The 19,327-nt window shown below is 41.2% G+C and overlaps 4 protein-coding genes across 7 annotated transcripts in view; 2 read left to right on the top strand and 2 right to left on the bottom strand.

Moving 5' to 3' along the window:
• The first annotated feature begins 1,450 nt into the window (after positions 1–1,450).
• Positions 1,451–3,201, top strand: LOC101471032 (uncharacterized). Its single transcript, XM_004540503.6, has one exon. The coding sequence runs from the start codon at positions 1,514–1,516 to the stop codon at positions 2,552–2,554; it is 1,041 nt and encodes a 346-aa protein (XP_004540560.3). The 5' UTR covers positions 1,451–1,513; the 3' UTR covers positions 2,555–3,201.
• On the bottom strand, positions 3,196–12,965 carry LOC101471316 (cleavage and polyadenylation specificity factor subunit 3). The gene is made up of 18 exons (XM_004540504.4): positions 12,797–12,965; positions 12,609–12,672; positions 12,261–12,358; positions 12,027–12,155; positions 11,771–11,948; positions 11,573–11,662; positions 11,320–11,470; positions 10,954–11,129; positions 10,708–10,866; positions 10,128–10,274; positions 9,882–10,034; positions 9,665–9,773; positions 9,376–9,474; positions 9,080–9,174; positions 8,574–8,661; positions 4,441–4,507; positions 4,209–4,305; positions 3,196–4,129 (listed from the first exon to the last, which is right to left on the bottom strand). Exons 1-18 carry the CDS (start codon positions 12,865–12,867, stop codon positions 4,028–4,030), a joined length of 2,073 nt encoding a protein of 690 aa, XP_004540561.1. The 5' UTR covers positions 12,868–12,965; the 3' UTR covers positions 3,196–4,027.
• A 46-nt stretch (positions 12,966–13,011) lies between these two features.
• itgb1bp1 (integrin beta 1 binding protein 1) lies at positions 13,012–17,163 on the top strand. Of its 2 annotated transcripts, XM_004540505.4 has the most exons (8): positions 13,012–13,097; positions 13,231–13,351; positions 14,846–14,960; positions 15,045–15,123; positions 15,217–15,347; positions 15,470–15,562; positions 15,959–16,108; positions 16,193–17,163. In XM_004540505.4, exons 3-8 carry the CDS (start codon positions 14,889–14,891, stop codon positions 16,274–16,276), a joined length of 609 nt encoding a protein of 202 aa, XP_004540562.1. In that variant the 5' UTR covers positions 13,012–13,097; positions 13,231–13,351; positions 14,846–14,888; the 3' UTR covers positions 16,277–17,163. The 2 variants fall into 2 exon arrangements, with proteins under 2 accessions (XP_004540562.1, XP_076733825.1); XM_076877710.1 differs by lacking the exons at positions 13,012–13,097; positions 13,231–13,351 and having other exon boundaries at positions 14,864–14,937; positions 15,077–15,123.
• Positions 17,164–17,579: 416 nt separating this feature from the next.
• asap2a (ArfGAP with SH3 domain, ankyrin repeat and PH domain 2a) overlaps positions 17,580–19,327 on the bottom strand; it is a 56,423-nt gene continuing 54,675 nt past the window's right edge. For all 3 annotated transcript variants that reach the window (XR_013094631.1, XM_014414323.3, XM_076877708.1), the window contains one exon: positions 17,580–19,113. Coding sequence is in view for 2 of the 3 variants with exons in the window: in XM_014414323.3 (XP_014269809.1) it covers positions 19,039–19,113 (75 nt within the window). In the remaining variant the exon portion in view is untranslated. The remainder of the gene's footprint in view (positions 19,114–19,327) is intronic.

The following is a 19,327-nucleotide window of genomic DNA, read 5'->3' as shown; positions in this document are numbered from 1 at the left end:
GCTGGATTCCTAACCGTGCAGAAATGTTGGCCAATCAGAAGTCTAGAAGCCTCGGTGGGAAAAAGTAAACAAAGCTGGGGCATAGAAGCAGAACAGAGTCGTATGTGTGGAGGGACAGTAACTGTGTGTATATGTAAGCATTTAAACACTGCAGAGAGTAGAATTAACAGTAACAGTATTGTAGAAATTCATTTCACCGAAACAATAACGTGGCGCGCAGTGTGACGCATGCACCAGTTTATTGTATTTCCAGACTTGCTTTCGGCACAATTTACAGTGCGCGCTACTCTGTTTTTTGTCAGACTTGAAATAGTCGAAATACCTTCACACTACGGAACTTCTATGGCTCTTCCGTTCGACAATCTCTCCGGCGTTGGAACCATCATCTGTTTTCTCTTCGGTCACGCTCGGTTGATTTTTCTAGTCGGCACACTCATTTCCTCCATTACGCGCTGGCTCCATTACCCGCTGGCTGCTTCCCAAACAAACACACGTGCGGCTTGGCACTTGTGCTGTACGTAACAAGTCACGCGACGTGACGCTGCGGCTGTGATTGGTTCGGCTCTGCGCTACTTAGTTTGGATTGGCTGACCTTTTTTTTTTATTTTAATTTTTTTTTTATTTTAAGAGGACAAGAGCGGCGAGGTCTATCGCGATAGCTTAATTTCTCTATCGAGTAAAAGTTATATCGCGATACATATCGTTATCGTTCTATCGCCCAGCTCTAGCGTCCAGATTACTTACAGCTACTTCCGTGCAACTGATATAAGGTGCAGTAACCTAAACACAGCTTCAACCGTCTGTTTGTTGAAAAATAGTAACGTGACTGCTCCGCATTTTCTTGTTAGTAACGGTGTTGTAACGATAGGAATAGTAATTAGTTAGATTACTCGTTACTGAAAAAAGTAATGCCGTTAGTAACGCTGTTAGTTGTAACGCCTTTATTCCCATCACTGTTGTTAAGTCACTTAGAGTGTCCATATTTTTTACTGATGTATCTGGCTTCACCTTTCTCTCATTAAGAAGCTAGATGATAATTGATTACATATAAGTGTCTTGATTTTTAGTTTATTTATGCATGACCTCTTATTTCAGTGTTTCTACGTCCCAGTTTAAAAAGAGAGAAAGTATTCAATAAATAGAAATACTTTTTTTTCTTTTTTTTTTCTTTTATATTGGAAGTGAAGTTCGACTTGATTTGTTTCGCACGACCTCTATAGGTGAAAGTTATCAGGCTGTATTTTGGTTTTTAAGGCAGACCCATTTGTTCGGGAGAATTTGGATTTTCTTTCTTTCTTTCTTTCTTTCTTTCTTTCTTTCTTTCTTTCTTTCTTTCTTTCTTTCTTTCTTTCTTTCTTTCTTTCTTTCAGTCCACACTCCACACCAGTTGGTGGCGGTAATGCACCATTTTGCTGTTTGCCGACCGCCAGTAAACCCTATACAGAAGAAGAAGACAAAAACTCCCCGAGATTACCCGACACACGCTTCGAACGTAGCACTCGTCAGAGGAAACATGGCGGAGGTCAGGAGTTGTTTTGGAAGGAGGGCGCACGGTTTCTTACACAAATTAAATAACTACTGCCTACGTGTCAGCCACAGTAAACACGAGAAAGGTGCCTCACACGGTTCGCCTTTGCCAGCAGGGCTTCTTTGGGGTGATAGTAATAATGGCAGGCCGTATGGAGCCAAAGACGCCGCGCACACAGACCGTGCTCTAGCTTCTCGGGACGGTTACACAAGTGTAAAGCCGGTGCTTGGTGCTATTTGTGAGAACGGAGCGGTTGCAGAAAATTACCATTACTATGTTCCTGAGGAGTTTTCTCTTTATAATAAGAACCAGGTACAAAGAGAAAACAGGAATCTGTCTCGACAGTGGAGACGCGCCGGGTTTTGGAGGACTTCGCCCCGCACTTTCCGCCGACAGCAGAGCCCTTATAGTCAGCATTTGTACTGGCAACACGGGCAGCGGTCATTTATCAGGGCTTACAGCGGTGATGGAGCCAGATCCGAGCCTCTTTACAAAACCAAAACTGGCTACTATGATATCCTTGAAGTGGCACCTTCCGCCACTCGAACCCAGATAAAAACAGCGTACTACAAGCAGTCCTTCACCTACCACCCGGATAGAAACACTGGCAGCGAAGAGGCCACAGTCCGCTTTTCGGAGATCAGCGAGGCCTACACCGTGCTGGGAAACAAGGGGCTCAGGAAGAAATATGACCTGGGACTATTGAGTCTGGCAGACCTCACCGCTACAGTCAGGCCTTCCGTCAAGGACACGAGCGGGAGCGCAGGCAGACGGCAAACCGACAGCCGACGCTCCGTGGTGGACCCAGACGGCCGAGGAGGCATCTTTGATTTCGACCAGTTCTACAAGTCCCACTACAGCGAGCAGCTGCAGAGGCAAAGAGACATCCGAGTCCGCAAAGAGGAGATACTGAAGAAGAAACAGGACACTATAGGCGAGAAGGAAATGGGCAAGATGATGGAGCTGGGAGTTGGTATGCTGCTGGTGGTAGCCATAGGTTTACTAATCAACTTAAAACGGGGATGAGTAAATCTGCTGGGAAATGAGGGACACTGTGGTCCCCCTTGAAACTCCTCCACTGATCACACTATTAAACATTTCACCTAATTTTAAGTCGGGTAGTAAATTGTCATGAAAATAAACAACAAGCATCCATTAGTTAAAGCTTTTTTTTCCCCCGTTCAAATGTGTTGTTAAAAATAGCTCATTCTGGAGCTTTGATCAGCAAAAAAAGTTATATGTGCAACATGCACATTTGCTGTTTGTGAATACATCATATAGAAGAGGTTAAATATGACAAAATAGAAATCACTTGTGGTCTTGGTTCATCCTGTATTACCTTTTGCACAGCAGCGCTTCGGTGGTTGGTTTACAACCGTTCACTTCAGCTCCTTTGGCTTTAATAAAGTCATTTGTCTGGTAGAAATTATACAAATGTTAATGACAAGCCAAGCTTCAATGGTAATGTGTTACTATTTATGACATATTTATAGTAATATAAGTAAAGGGTGTGGTAATATCTTGAAAGTCCAGCCAAAATGGGAATTAAAGCAACTTTATGGTTAAAATCAGATGGTTATTTTTAAAGAATGTGCCTTTGATTATATTTATTGTGAAATTACTGGGTATATTTTTTCAGATATTTAATGAATAAAAGACTTATGGGCACTGTTTGTGTTGCCTCTTTTTATTTGATTTTGTCAATGCATGTAGTGCTTTTAGTGAGAACAGATTTTAAAACAAAAATAAATATTAAATTACATAAAACAAGCATGTGTATGTCCAAAGATCACACGATTACAATGAATACTGTATATTTAAAATCGACAAAAGTAAACACAACACTGTTTTTAAAGTAGAAGCCTTCTTAAAACAACAAATACTTACAGCACATGTAGTGCATTTAGAAATTCACACACATCATCACATTTAAAAGTAAACAAGTCATATCAGTGCATATTAATAATGAACTCAGGTCAAATGAAACCTGCAGTGAATCTACACTCAAACGCAGTTAACATAATGATGTATTTTATAATTAAAAGTGCTTACAATACAAACAACACAAGAATCTGTTAAATAACATCACATAGCTTATTCTCGCAAGTCAGTCTTGCTCACTTGTTACTGTGTTTCTTCAGTCTGTGAAACAGCTCTGTAAACTGTGGAACAATTTCAGAATGTTCCTCTGTAAAATTACGAAGACTGTCTCATCATCTACAATACATAAAACAGACAATCTGGTGGATAAACATGACTGTTCCAACTTTCCTAAGAAGTGATGCTGCCATCCAAGTAAAAATGAGCTCGTCTTGAGCTAATCATACATTTTCTCAGTTTAAACATTTGATGTTTTCTATGCTCTGTGGATAAAATGTGTTTTTCAATGCAAATCACAGCATTTTGTTTTTAATCTACATTAACACGATGTCCCAACTGTGTGTGTATATCTGATCACTAACAATGTCTGGAGACCCGCAGGCAGGTGTGTGTCTTTCTTCAGATAACGGGGTTTAGAGCGTCATAGAGCCGCTGCACCGCCAGTTCCACCATCTCTCTGAGTGAATCGTCCTCTGTGCATTCATCTTCGTAGCACACAGACTGGTGAGGGGATAAGAAGTCAGCGACATACTCAAACACCAAATCAGCAGCTCCCATTAACAGGACAAAAGACCCTCACCCTTGTTTTCAAGCAAATGTGCACCGTCTTCCCGTCCACAGTCACAGAGATGATTTTACCATCGCTGAAGTTCACGCATTCTTCTCCAAACATGTCCCTGAAAACAGACAGCAGACAAATAACATAATTCATTAAGAGCTTAGCAACTATTTATCCGAGGAACTTCATTTCCATAAAAATATTCATGCTACTGCATTATAAAAATGTTTTATGGATTTATTCTGTCACTTACTGCAACATGACTTCTAGCCGAGTATGGAAAACATCCATGTCCATGGTGCTGCTCTGGGTCTCCATCACTGCTCATAAGGCAGAAAGCAGATCACTGGCATTAACCAGATAGCACCCGCCTCAAACTTACAGCAGCAACTAAACACACGTGTACACCACGTGCTTAATGGCGCTTTGTTAACTGTGTTTAAAAGATGGATGTAACATCGAGTTCTGAAATGTGAAACCAATGCAGTACTTCTAATGGCCCTTAGGGGGCGACTCCTCTTACAGCAAAAAATGTCAGTTTTTATGTTATAATTTCCCTGCTTTTCATTTGATTTATGACTTTAGTAAAAACATTCTTCAATTAAAGACTAAGACTATATATCTTTTAAATTTTTTTTAAATTATGGTCACATGTAACATAATATATATGACAAAGTATAGTATGCTTAATTATTTGCAGTATCTTATCTGATTTATTATGAGAATGTAATGCCTGATCATTTGCACCCAAAACATCAAAAATGGGGGCAAAAGGGAGGAGATCGCGTTTAATCAATTATAACACGAGGTCCGAAATATAAGTGCTGACATGAGTAGTGTCCACAGAAACCTCTGAATCTCAGCTAAAAGCTCATGTAAACCATGTCTGCAAACAACAAACAAAGCAAAGACACCAGACAGTTAAAAGAGCAGTTACGTCACCATGAATCTGTGGACAGGTAATATCCATATCTTGATTTAGGATTTTCTGGACTTAAATGGGAACCAAAGCATATTTTCAAAGGTGTTATATGCTATAAAACAGCGGTCTCCAACCTTTTTGCGCCACGGACCGGTTTATGCCCGACAATATTTTCATGGACCGGCCTTTAAGGTGTCGCGGATAAATACAACAAAATAAAACTAGTACCGGTACCGAAAAAAAGAAAATTTATTCATAACACACGTGAAGAGACCCAGGAAAACCGAGTAAACAATAAAAACGATAACAAAATAACGCTGAAAACCGATAAAAACCCTGAAAACTATACATTTCACACCTGAGCCTCAACTCTCGCGGCCCGGTACCAAACGACTCACGGACCGGTACCGGTCCGAGGCCCGGGGGTTGGGGACCGCTGCTATAAAATACTTTTAAAAATTAGGTGAGGGAAATAAAAAATCAAATTTTCTATGTTTGAGTCACAGTAACTTCTGCAGTAATATTTACAGCTCTGATGACATCTCACCAGTGTTAGCTTTATTTTGACACCAAGACTGTTTACACAGAGTTTGTAATTGCAGAGAAATACATTTATTTTGGTCATTTCATTTTCGAGCAGGAAGGTCACCCTTCTTGTTATACCCTTTAGATGAATACAGAGTTTTTTAATTAAATACATATTCTTTAAATAATGTTCCCTTTTATAAAAAGTAGGATGATTAAAAAAAACTAAACATTTATTATAGCTCTGTCACGTAGAAAAAAACCTGTCTTTTTTCTGTGGTCTGTTATATAACATTAGGGGTATTCGTGGCAATTAACTTTTTAATCGACTAAGCGGGTCAAGTAAGAAACACTTAAATATTAAGTTAAATTTGAAAACTGTTTAAAAAAATATATATCCCCATTCCACATTTCAAAATGTCATGTGACAATCTGATTGGCTTAGGAGTGATGATGTCACAAGGATCTTTGATCCTTTGAAGTTTTTCCTTAAGTAGGGGTGAGAAACAGCAATTTTTAGTTCGTTTGTTTGCAGCCTTCAAACGTTCACTACAGAAAAATTTGGAAACCTCTCAGAGTCATCGGATACAAACGCCAACATGTATCCAAGATTACGGCAACCGAGACAAAAAGATTACGCCGCCTCTCCTTCAACGCGTGGCCGGCCAATTTCTCCAAATGGCCTCTTATCCATCCAAAGGGCATTACAGGAGAGTAGGAATGAAAACAACCATCTCCAGAACAAAATTCAACAAATTGAAGAAGAAAAACGTCACCTGGAGAAGAAGTGCTTACAAATGGAAGCACAAAACAAACACCTGGAAGAAACACTACAGCGCCAGCCCGACATCAACATTATTAATGAGGGCTGGGGGATCAAGTTTGCTCAAGCCAGAGAGCAGATTGTATTCCTCATCAAAGAAAACAAGAAAAAGAGCGCTGAAGTTAAAGAAATGTCCGAGCAGCTTCAAGGCAGGAAAGCGACGATTGATAAGATAGAGTGGGATCTCTAATACATGGACCAAAAGAATCACCTGCTCCAAAAAAAGCTTGATGAAGCTGAAGAAAAAAATAAAGAAGTCCTCCAACAGAAGGAACAACAGGACACAAAGCAAAACGACCTGCAGCGCGAACTCCAAGGCATGCAGGAAAAGTACAGAATGGTGAAGGTAAGGTTGGATCAAACACTGGTCCAAAAGAAAGACCTCCTTCAAGAGAAAGAGCAAAAGCAAGAAAGACTGACAGAAGAAAAGTGCATTATCAAGGACTTTGAGAGTAAAAATCAAAAAATGCAAGAAGTCTGTAATGAACTGAAGGTCAAAACAAGTGAGCTGGAGGGAGAAAAGGAAACACTGGAAAAACGATGCTCACAGATGCAGAAAAGGATCGATCAAATGGCAAAAAACAACTCGGAGCTCATTAAGGGGATATTGTTGGAATTCAACAACTTGAAGCGGGAAAACACAGAAATGCAGGCCCAAAAGCAAAAATAAGACAGAACGCATGAAGACCTGCAGTGTACGCTCCACGATATCCAGAAAAGAAATGAGCAGCTAGAAGGCCTGCACAAAGAAGATCAACTGAGAAATGCAGACCTGCAGAAGGCAAAGCTGACACAGGAGGCAACATCCAAAGACCTCAAAGAAAAGCTTGAAGAAACACAAGCAACATTAGAACAGGTGGAACAAACATGCAAGAAACTTGAGAGGCAAAACACAGAAACCATCGATGAGTTGAGAACCCTCATCCTGGACAAAAAGGCCCTCGTGGAAAAGTCCATGAAAAAGAAGAAAAAATTCTTCAGCTTTTTCCGGAAGAGGAACTCTGCTGCTTCTTCAACTGATGTAGCCTCGTCTTGCTCCACCTCTGTTCACCCCCCCAACCAGTCCCGGCAGTTGACTGCCCCCTCCTGAGCCTGGTTCTGCCGGAGGTTTCTGCCCGTTTTAAGGCAGTTTTTCCTCCCCACTGTCGCCTAGTGCTTGCTCAGAGGGGATTGTTGGGGTTTTCTCTCCTCTACCTTGTTTCTTTATTTACTTGTTAACTTTTTTGCTCTTACTTCATTTTACCTTGTTTCTTTATTTACTTGCTTGTTTAACTTTTTGTTCAACTTATCTAACAAAATAAACCAGTTGGATTTATCCTTTGAGTATTGTTCATCTAATCTTTACAGAGTTTTTCCAAAACACTTTCAAACATTCAGATCTGTCTTTCATTTTCTTCTTGAAACCTCATGAATGGTGAACTAAAAACTCTGGAACATGGTTTGAAACACTGAAATTGTTTCAGCTGAAACTGGCAAGTCATACGTGCATGTGTGAGAGTCACAGGTTATATGGTGTCACTAGTCCGGTCATCATGTTTAGGCTCATTCACTCCAGAATTATTTAGGCCAAATCTTTAAAACTGTGTCATTGCACACACTTTTCAATCACACAAATGCAGGATTAAAGACAATAATTCCCAAAAAGTGTGCCATGAAGCAACTCCAGGTGTTTCATGGGTATTCGTGATAACAATCCCATATATAAAGTTCTGAGTGAACTGTTAATATAGTGCATGAGTACTTTGTGCACAGAACCCAATCCATTTGTGCAGTTTCTGGATGCTAGACCATAATAGGTGTATTACACATCCAAAGGTCCTGATTATAGCAAGGAGAAAAACAAAGGGGAACTTAATATGTCATAAAAACCAAAAACTAACAAGGAGTGCATGATCATCGACCAAAAGAAATGATTAAAGAAACAATCTAATGGCCAGAATCACCAAGACTATGACTTCTATGACATCAGGTGGATTGGGGATTTCAACAGCCCTTAGCTCAAATGTCACAGCCAAACTGTTTAATTTCAGGCTTCAAAGTGTGTGTGAACAAACCAGTGTGCGATTTCATCTTACCTACATCCATCTTTTATATGGGTCTATATAACCAAGCTGACCTTTTTGAGCCTTTGGGTTGGACTGCACCTCCAGTACCACGGTGGTGACAGCATCAGCATACATGTCATTTAGAGGGTTAGCTATCCACTGAAACAGCAGATAAAGACAAATTAATAAAACACAAGTCCCAAGCTGTCTCTGAGCATCACAACGTACACTCCCTTTAAAAATCTGTGGCTAGGAGCAGAAATAACCAATCATAAAGTTGTCCCTTAGATTTTATATGGCTACAAAGGAGAGTGATCCAGTCAATAGTCTGCACCGAACCAAACCCAGGATTGTAGTTCACTGGACACATGCACGTGGAAAGCAGCAGAAAACATAAATGAGTAGTTGCTATTACGTGGCACACTGGTGCAGTGTTCACCTTCTTACCTTGTTAAAAGGATTATTAGAGTGTTTCAGTGATATCAAACCCTGTGTCTATCCTCTAAAGAAATACATTTAGGACTCCCAGTTTTGCACACTGGTGTGAAAAGCACAGCGCTACGTTGTGGGCTCTCACCTCTAGCAGCACCATGCCGGCCTCTTGGATTAGAGTGATGTTTTTAAAGATCTTCAAAGTGTTCTTCTCAGTTCCGTCCAGCTCTTCAACATCACCTGAGAAAGACGGTCACCACTACGGGGTAAAAATCACTCACACGCTGACAAAACTCAAAAGGTTGCAGTACGTGTCAAACTGCAACAATGTGGGCAGTTGTGTTTTTTTGTTTCTTTTTATGAGTTTGGATGGTCTCAGACAGTCTACTGTCTGCAGAGATGGTCATCGAGATTCCCACAGAAATGGTCACGCAGTCTTACCTGTGAGATTCCTCAGATGGCAGACAAGCAGTGAGTAGGGTCCAGTGAAGGGGATGGCCTGGGTCTGTTTCACTGTACTCATGGCCAGCTCTGTGTACGCTGCAGAACAGACAGATCAGGTCAGTACAGCTCCGAGAGGAGGAATGTTTCATTCATTCATTCATAGTCTACTTTGGTTTAGTTTTGAGGCCAAATACCCCAAAACAATGACAGAGTCATGAAGCATCAACGCTACTAAAATGCTTTGGTGGCCCTGTTCTCCATCTGGGGACAATGAAAGTGAACTTACTGGAAAGGTCAGAGGGATTGAGGATGTGGTAGTTGAAATTCTTCTTCACCAGTATGCCTGATACCCTTTGACCCTGAACACACTTCTTATCAGCCAGTGAGCCCATCACCTGAGAAGAGAAGTGTATCCATTTTCAGTGGATTTGTCATTTTTAACAGTGTCATTAAAAAGCATACGCACAATTCAGCGACTGCTGATCACAAAAAGCGTACTGCACCTTAGCCAGCTTCTCTCCTCTGAAGTTCAGCGTGACAGCCTCAGTGTTGCGAGGGTTGTGGACTTCGATGTGAACCTCGTCGTTATCCTCGTACTCTCTGATCAGCGCGGCTTTCAGGCGCGCCATCTCATTCTGCTCCCCATGTACCAGGATCTGAAATTAAACATGTGCAACATTTTATGCAAAGGACAAAAAAAGACGAGTCAAGAGAACTGTGAATTTCACCACACTGTTTTCTTCTCATACCACATGTGGCGGTTTGAGGGCTCTGATGAACTCGCTGGTCTGCTGGTAATCAGTGTGGGCGGAGAAGGAGATGTAGTCCACCGACATCTTTAGCTGCAGCTTCTGTCCCGACATGGTGGTGATCTCCTCGGGCTCAGACATGATGTGCTGTAGAGTGTGCAAATAACTGAGGACTGATTTTACAATTATCTTCTTGATAAATCATTTAGTCAGTGAAAGGATTTAGAAAATAGTTAAAGAAAATGGCACGTAAATGCTTTTAGAGCCTTCAGTTTGATTGCTTTGCCAAATTAATGACCTAAAAACTTCACATGTTCGATTCATTTTTATTAGAGAAAATGAACAAAGAACACTGAAAACTTTTTTTCCTTCTTCTTGTGGCAACTTAATTTCTTTTCTTTAAAAAATGAGTAATTCCTGTCTTTTGTCACAGCTTCTGAGTTTTAAATTTGATGGCTTGAAAATTGCTGTAAATAACGGCAATCTGGTGCAATTGAATCAGCATATCGATTATTAGATCACAGCATCTTTTCCCACTTTGCTCAGAAAATTTTTTTTTGCTGTCCTGCTGTGCTCTAACCTTGGCGAGTGTGCCCTCCACGCAGTAACCGGCGATGATAACTCCATTCCTCTTGTCGGTGCACCAGCTCTCAAAGAGCTCCCTGGAGAGCCCGCTCTGCATCATGCCCGGAGACGCCATCACCACGCTGGGGCCAATATCATCAAAGTGATCCATGCTCTGGAAAGAATAGACAGTGCTGCTTTATTTTTGGAGGGAGACAGTCAAGCCTGAGAATATGCACAGGGTTTCTGTGACAGTCTCTACCTTCAGATTGCTGATATGCTTGAAGACAAAAGGGTTGTTGATATTTATGGCCTTGCGGATCTTGTCGTTCATTGCGTTAACATATGTCTGGTACACAGCCATGCACTTCTTGGCCAGGGAAGAAGCATAATAGATGGGGATGTCATGGAGCTCTGGGTGATTCTGCCAGTACTCGTCTGCAAGAGAACATTAAACCCAATCTTACAGACTTCTATGAGTGATAATGGGATAAAGAGAAGACAAATAACCAAAGTCATAACTATCAGAGGAAATCCAGTGCTAAACATAAATTTGAACATTGAGGTTAACAATATTGACACACATTATCACATTTTCAGTATCAGGGAGTCAAACATGACTTCTAACCCAAGATAAGCAGCAGTTCCTGTGCTCGTCCCAAAGCAAACACAGGGATTAAACAGCGACCCTCTCTGTTGACAATGTCATGGACGGTGTTACAGAACCGAGCTTCTCGCTCTTCCCTTTTTTCATGGATGTGAGTGCCGTAGGTGGACTCCTGCAGAAAGACAAATAATAGTTTCTGACTATGTTTCGATCACCTACGGAGCCTTTTAAAAAGGTGTTCAATATCACTTATTATAGTTAAATAATGTCATACTATGATTAAGATGTCAGGTTTGACACTGGGGATCTCAGCTGCCATGAGGTGCCTGTCTTCTTGGCGGGAAAAGTCTCCTGTGTACAGAAGCTTTGGAGGGAAAAGGAGATGGGGAATATACATGTAGGTTAGCTTTTTAAAAAAAATCAAGCGAACAATCCTTTCTTATCATTATCGATTAAACAACAGCAATTTTACTTTGACTCCAGCTATTTCGATCATGAACATAGCAGCTCCCAGCACATGACCAGCGTGGTAGCACCAAAACTTGATCCCAGCCACCTCTTTGACCTCGTGGAAGTTGATTGTCTCTATCTTGTCCATGCTCTCCTCCAGGTCGGTTTCAGTGTAAAGCATGTCATCTGCCGAGATGTTACTGCAATAATAATAAAAATATGACTGTATGCTGCACTGCAATTAAAAGGTAATTGTCTCTAGGCACCTTTGCCCCTACCTGACTTTAACATAGTCTGATAGGAGCCAGCGGTAGATGGCTTTAGTGGCATGAGTCATGAAGGTCCTCCCTTTAAAGCTGGTCTTCTGGAGGAACCAGGGCAGAGCTCCACAGTGATCCAGGTGGAAGCTGAAATGAGAACACATAAAACCAGCAATAATTAGAGATCTAAACTGTCGTTTCTGTGCAGGAAAAATGTGAAAATGTAAAGGAGACAGGGCAGTTGAGCCTCACTGGCTGATCAGCAGCAGGTCTATCTCAGCTGGGTCAATCAAATCTATGTATGGGAGAGCGTCCATCCCCTCCAATCCAGGGTGAATGCCGCAGTCCAGCTGCCACACACAAATACAGCTTTGTTCATTTAAATCCAATCTGCATCAATGCTGCTTTCGGACATGAAATACTACAATGGCAACTATATGTCAAAATATATAAAATAATAAAATTAATTTAATTGTATTGAATGAATGGATCAAAAACAAAAAATTGCACTTTGTACTCCTTCAAACAGGTAACCGTAATATAGTTATTATTGCTATTGATATAAGTGTATAACCAATTATTTGTTATTATTTATTTTACCATAATTTTCCTTCCTTTGAACTCCAGGATAATGCATGACCGCCCAACCTCCTGCCCAGCACCGCTGCAACATGAGCCAAATACGGTATCAGTGCATGTATGTGGTTTTATGGTGGCACAATGAATCAGCCATAAAATATAATATTTATATGTATGTGCATATATCTAAAAAATAGAAATTAACTCACAGTGGACGAATCAGGAGCTGGTCGCTTTCCTCGGCAGGGACAATTATCTCTATTTTGCGTTTTGTGGCCATTCTGTTCTAAAATTTTAGTGTCATTTTTAAAATACAAAAAAATAAAATAAAATAATAATAACAAATCCGATAATACTGCACTCAATGTGTTTTCTGAATGAACTTCCGGGGGCGTGTCCAAAATACGCCCGACTGGAATCAAGTCGTGTGACAGAAGTTCCGAGACGCACGTCGGTTGGCTTTTACCAGCTTTGATCTAACATTTATTAAACAACCCGACGCAAAAAGAGGCACGGAAGTTAAATATATTAGCTCAATTTAGGATTATCTATTTTAAGTTCAGCAATGTATCGACACAATAATCCGTATTATTCGTAGGATTTTTATGTGTTTATTTTTCCTCTGCGTTGCGTCCCCTTTAAGTGGTGTTGGGTGTAGGCTTCAAAGCTCAAAGGGAAGCCGAAGAGTCAAACTGTGGATAAATAGAAAGTGGATTGGAAGAAAAGCAGATAAACGGTACACTGAGAGCACCTCGTTACAACAGGTATGTTTCAAGTCATGTTAGCGTTAGATAATTCACTCTCTTTACAAGCCCCTCCGAGGAAGTCCTCGGCTTGTAACTTTTAAAATGAATGCGACCAAGAGTGAGTAGGATAAGTTTGAGTCACTCAGGTTTTCTTGTAGCTACAGCACTACAAGCACAGAGCAGCTCGTAGTTTGGGTGATAGGCGTCTTAACCTTTGGTGTCTGTAGCCTGGGACTCCGTTAGCTTCATCTGTTTACAGACACGCTGTTCAAGCCGCACCTAAACGAGGCTGTTACAGTTGCAGGTGTAGTTTCCTGTTTAAATGGTGCTCCTGTTTTTAAACTTGGTGGTTGTACGCGTTGTTAAATAGTACTGTAATACTATACTATAATGTTAAAAAGTACAAATAATCTCACACATTTGTGTTTATAATCGATATTATCAATTTAGGCTCTTGTTTGAGTGTTATATCGTCTGTTATTCTGAGTATTCTGGTCCTGAGTTATTTTCAGACTCAGACGTGATTAAACTCAAGTTGAAAGTGAAATGCGGTTTAGCAGCGGTGGTGACTGAATATACTGTAGCTTTTCTAGCCTTAGTTTAACTTTGCTTTCAGAGTTCCCAGGACAAGTACACCTTCCTACATGAAGAAACTACTCGAACAAATATCTCACCTTTCACTTGTGGATGTTGTTATTTTAATTAGGATGTCTTTTTGTGTGGATGACTCAAGGTTATTATAGTTTAACTAAAACTGGTCTAGAAGACTGAGGGAAAGGATTTTAGTTCGCTAGAATAAAAATAAAGCCCAATTTTTATTTTTTAATTTTTTAAAAAGAAACCAACCGGAAACATGTACTTGCCAAAGTAATACAAATTATATAAATATCCAAGAAATCTCATGAATTTCATGAAAGATATTTAGCAGTTGTTTTAAGCCAGCCCTCATTTCTTAATATTTTACTTTCAATGAAGCCACTAAACACACACCCATGAATCTTCTCTTTCTTTAACTTGCCATTAGTGGTTCAGAATGTCATCAGCATGTATAAAGGAGGAGAGGAGAACGGTCCAATGGTGAATGTGTGCAGCCATCTGTAAAACACACTACTCTCTCATGGTTTGGGCTGCTTTTCAGCCAGTGCTGTTGGGGACCTTTTTAAAATTGATGGAATTATGAACACAGAAAAGTACCATCAGATTTTAATCCACTGGGCAGTGCCATCGGGAAAGGGCCTGATTGGCAACGCCTTTATTTTCCAGAATGACAGTAATCCCAAAAACACTGCCAATGCAGTAAAAGTATACCAGGGTAGAGAAACACACAGTAGAACACTATCAGTCATGGATTGGCCTCCCCAAAGCCCAGACCCCCAAAGAGGAACAAACTAGGTATCAATTATTCAAACCGTATATGCTCCTGTGTCCTGCATTTAATTATTTATGGGCTCCATTAACACCTGAGAAGGCAGCCATGCTGCGCGTTTAACTCTGAGCCCTGTGATGATCCAGGTCAGCGGGTCTGGAGGGCTGGATGCGGTCGTCATGGTGAAGGATGTTCCGGAAAGGCAAAAAGCGCCACAGCAGCAGCAGCTCGCAAAGCAGTGAGATCAGCACAAAGAGCAAGGTGGTTAACAACACAAGCATGCAGACACGTGTGTCTTTGCGTTTCATTAAGGTGGCGCTGTCTAATGTTTCTGTCTCACTGCAGTCTGTGGACTCCAGCTTGGGAGGACTCTCCAGATCGAGTACTGTTGCCAGCCTTGACACGGACTCCACCAAAAGCTCAGGTCAGCTTGACTTCCTGTTAAAATTTTGAAGCAGCCTCGCAGTTTAATTTTCTAACTGGTGTTTTTTTTGTTGTTGTTGTTTTTTGTCTATAGGGAACAACACATCTGAGACATGCGCTGAGTTTCGGGTGAAATATGTGGGTGCTATTGAGAAGTTAAAGTTTGACATGAGCAAGACCCTCCAGGAACCGCTGGACCTCATCAACTACATTGATGCTGCTCAGGTAAGAAGCTGGAGAAAGATCTGGGCACATTTTAACTTTAACCTTTCTCCTTGGAAACATGCTGTAATTATTCTGATATAAAACAGAGAAGGTACTGCAAATTTTGCTTCCTCTTCTCATAGCAAGATGGAAAGCTGCCATTTGTTCCCGGAGATGAGGAGATGGTTCTTGTAGTGTCCAAGTACGGCGTCAAGGTGGCGTCGCTGGACCAGTGTGTGAGTAGTAAAGGAATAGAAAGGTGGTACACAGTCATTTCGAAGAGTATCCCAAGAACGGAGGAACATTTTGGTGTCTAAACTACAACAACTGAGCTCCTCGGTTACCTGAATTTTAAAAAGAAGAGGTGATGCAACAGGGTGGTAAACATGCTCCTGCCCTCAATGCACTGAAAAATGTTGCTGGCATCAAATTCAAAGTGAGCGTGAATTCTGTGAATGTGCAGTGAAATTTCACACTTCCAACCTTTGATGTGATTTGATTTAACAGTTTAATTTTAACGTAATTTAACTTAAATTAAACATGGCACACAAATGATTTGCAAATCATTTTTGGAAACGGAGTTAACAAATTGAAAAAGACCCCTACTATGTGTTTTTGTTCTACACTCTCAGAATGTGCTGCATCGCCATCCTCTCTACCTGATCGTGCGTATGCTGTGCTACGATGACGGGCTAGGCGCGGGGAAGAACCTGCTGGCTCTGAAAACCACTGACACAGAGCAAGAAGAGTGCAGCATCTGGGTGTACCAGTGCAGCAGCTCAGTAAGTACGAAATGGAAGGTCTTTTACACGGTCACTGTGCGTTTCCTTTCCCTGATGCGTGACATCTGCTGTCTGTCTGAACAGGAGCAGGCGCAGTCCATCTGCAAAGTGTTGTCGGCCTCCTTCGACTGCGTTCTGACATCAGACAAGTCCAGAGGCTCCGAGTGAGAGTTGGGATGAGAGCGAAACATCTGCAAAACCAGCAACAGTTAGACAACCAGCATTGTTATTGGCAAAAATGTTGCACCTTTGCTTTCTTACCCTTCTGAGAGGTCATCTAAAGGGCAGATCTGATGGTGCGTAATCTTTGTTATTGATGGAAAAGTCTGGCGTGAGCTAGCTGTTGTTCCCCTTCCTGTAATCCATCCAGTTAAAACAGAACTGTGGTGAATTTTTCTGAGTCACTTCCCTGGAATTTGTTGTTTTTTTGCCTTCTCACAATAAATATTAAAAGAAGGTGTAGTAAGGAGGCAAACGGTTGCATTAAATATAGCTTTGGGACACAATGCAGAGCTTTTATAAGTGTAACGTTAAGTGTATTTAATGTACGCAATGGTACTACATAGTGCTAAAACTTTGCTGGCATATGTTAATTCACGGAAGACAATCATCGGATTAACTGCTCGGTACACAGATGTGACAGCTGGCTTCAAGAGGAAATCACTCAAATCCCTCTTCAGGTTTTGAAACCCTGTGAGTGTTTTGTTTTCTAACAGCAGTATTGGTACAATAGTGGTCGCTTTTTGACCAGAAGGAATGTTACAAATATCGCCTGACTTTTTGGACACATTGATCTTAATTTGTGGGATTTATTCATTTTTAAAGATTTACTTGAGCTTATTTTAAAATTCTTTTTTTTTAAACTCTTGGTACCAAAAGTGTGATTAGCTGGGAAAAAGTAAATTTTAACAGGCTGGTAGCGACACATGTAAGATTTTGTGGGACTTGTTTACAGTTGTGGTACTAACTTGACTTCACCTTGTGAAATAATACTTTGGTCCAGTTGAAAATGTGTGTGAAGAAGGAAAATAAAGACGTGGATCAGGTACAGCAGAGGAGCGTTTTCCTTTTCTTGAGTGCATTTGCCAGCAGAGGGAGCTCATGAGACATCATTTAACTCTTAGCTTGACAAGATTGTTTTTAAAATGCAGGTCACGAAATATGGTAATGGAAGAAAAAACACTTGCTGCTGGATCACAAACTCTGAAGAAGAAACACACCGACGCCTTGCACTATTTCAGATTTTATTGTTCCAGTTTGTTTTTCTCCGATTTACTTGCACAACAGAGTTAGGAGTCAATGCAGTGATTCACAGACTGTTAATGAGAATGATTTGAATAGTGTTTGTGTGTGTGCGTGCACACATTAGTATCTGTATTCATGTTTACAGCACACACACAGGCCCAGCTGAGGTTGTGACTGCTCATCACCACAGTGCATTAAAAGACATTTACTGCCCGGGTTAACCTGCTTTTTTTTTTTTTTTTTTCCCCTCCTTTTATTTTCAATATTTTACATTTAAATATCCACAAACAAAACCTGCTCTATTTACACAAACAGATTTAACAATCCAGTGAGTTAATAATCAACACGGTGGAGAGAGTGCGCATCAGCTACCACCCTCTCGCCATTCACAAATCCACGAAAGGCTCCGATTTCAGGTTAAATGCCTAAATATCAACAATATGAACAGAGAGAAAGTTGCTCTGCAACTAAAATGAAGTTAATTACACTATGTTTAATATTTATTTCACAATGCATTAGATAAACTTGTCTTAAAAGTACTATATGAGGCTTAAGCTGCAGGAAGGGTGTTCCCTCTCTATTTAGCTCATCTGTGAAGAAAAAGTCTCGAGGAAGCAACAAAAGTCACAGAGCTTACTCCCGCTTTTCATCTCATTCCCACGCTCTCATTTTTTTTGCTCCCTGTTATTTGAATATGCTTTCGTTTGCAGCTTATTTCCGTACAGACAAAACATGCACTCGCACATACAAGCACACGCTTCTATTCCTCTAATAAGGCAGATGACAGGCAGAGATGGCCTGAGGTGTCAGGACTCAGCATAAAGGTAATTACTGCCTGTTGCAGCTCCAGTCAGCACTGCATCAGGAGGAAGAAGAGGAGGAGGAGGAATAACAACTGGAGTGTTGCTTTTGAATATGACCCCCTGCCCCGCAGCTTAAATTGGGGCAGACAGTGTGCATGTGTGGGGGAAAGCCTTGCAGAGGATGCATGTTCCTATTACTCTATGCCGGCTCGGGAAAGTGGACTCTCCCAGGTGTGATGGGCTGGAGGCTATTTTAACATGCAGCATCCCCGTTCTCGATTGCCAGTCCGTCACTGAAATTGGGTCAGGGAAAGGCTCCCTTGGGTGCAACTTCCAGCATATTTTAAGGTTAACTTAGCACCATTAGAAAAACCTCCACACGGGAGGGCTACTACATATGTGGAAAGCTGCACCTAAAAGCAGGCATTTCAGAATTGCTCATGCACAGATATGGAATGTAAGCATGGGGACTAAGTTCACATTGACAGCTGTTAGTAAGTTAAAACACAACGCTGTGATCTTCTCAGTGCTGTCGCTTTAAGGACTGTCTGTATAATGGAGAAAATGGATGACAGGAATCCTGTACATACATGTCAACAAGGGAAAAGACAAGAAAAGTGCATTTATTGTGAGAGGACATTCACTACAATCATCTTTGTTTTGTTTTTCTTTTTTAACTGCAAGCATTAAAACCACAGAGTCCGATGAGTCCCCTGTGACACCCAGACTCGCTGGAGCAGCAGTGACGCTTGAACGAGCTCGCTCAAGACGCCAGCGAAGATGGTGATGATGGTGCCGATGACGTCGACTGCAAACACTGGGGCGATGGTGGATGTTTTGTCGGTGATAGTGGGACGTGTGATACTTCCCGAGTCCCGGATTTCAGTCGGCGATGAAGTGCACAAACGTAACGGGGAAGGCGCCTCTTCTCATTGGCTCGCCTTCGATGTGGCCCAGCTGCGAAGAGCAAAGACAGATGAGACGTGAGGTCGGAGGACGATATGAGGCAGCCATGACAAGAAAACAGAGGGGTTTAGTCTGTTTGGGTAGAAATGCTTAAATTATTTGAGTCAACTAAAGTATGTACAGACTTCATCTAAAAGATGGACATAGCCACGGGGAAGTCACCTACTGGCTGACTAAAGTTGTGTAGCCTCAGGCTGAGCGTTTG

The sequence above is a fragment of the Maylandia zebra genome, linkage group LG19, assembly GCF_041146795.1.
Source record: "Maylandia zebra isolate NMK-2024a linkage group LG19, Mzebra_GT3a, whole genome shotgun sequence".
NCBI classification, from domain to species: domain Eukaryota; kingdom Metazoa; phylum Chordata; class Actinopteri; order Cichliformes; family Cichlidae; genus Maylandia; species Maylandia zebra.
The sequence above is the reverse complement of the archived record's forward strand: the minus strand, read 5'-3'. Positions and strand labels throughout refer to the sequence as shown.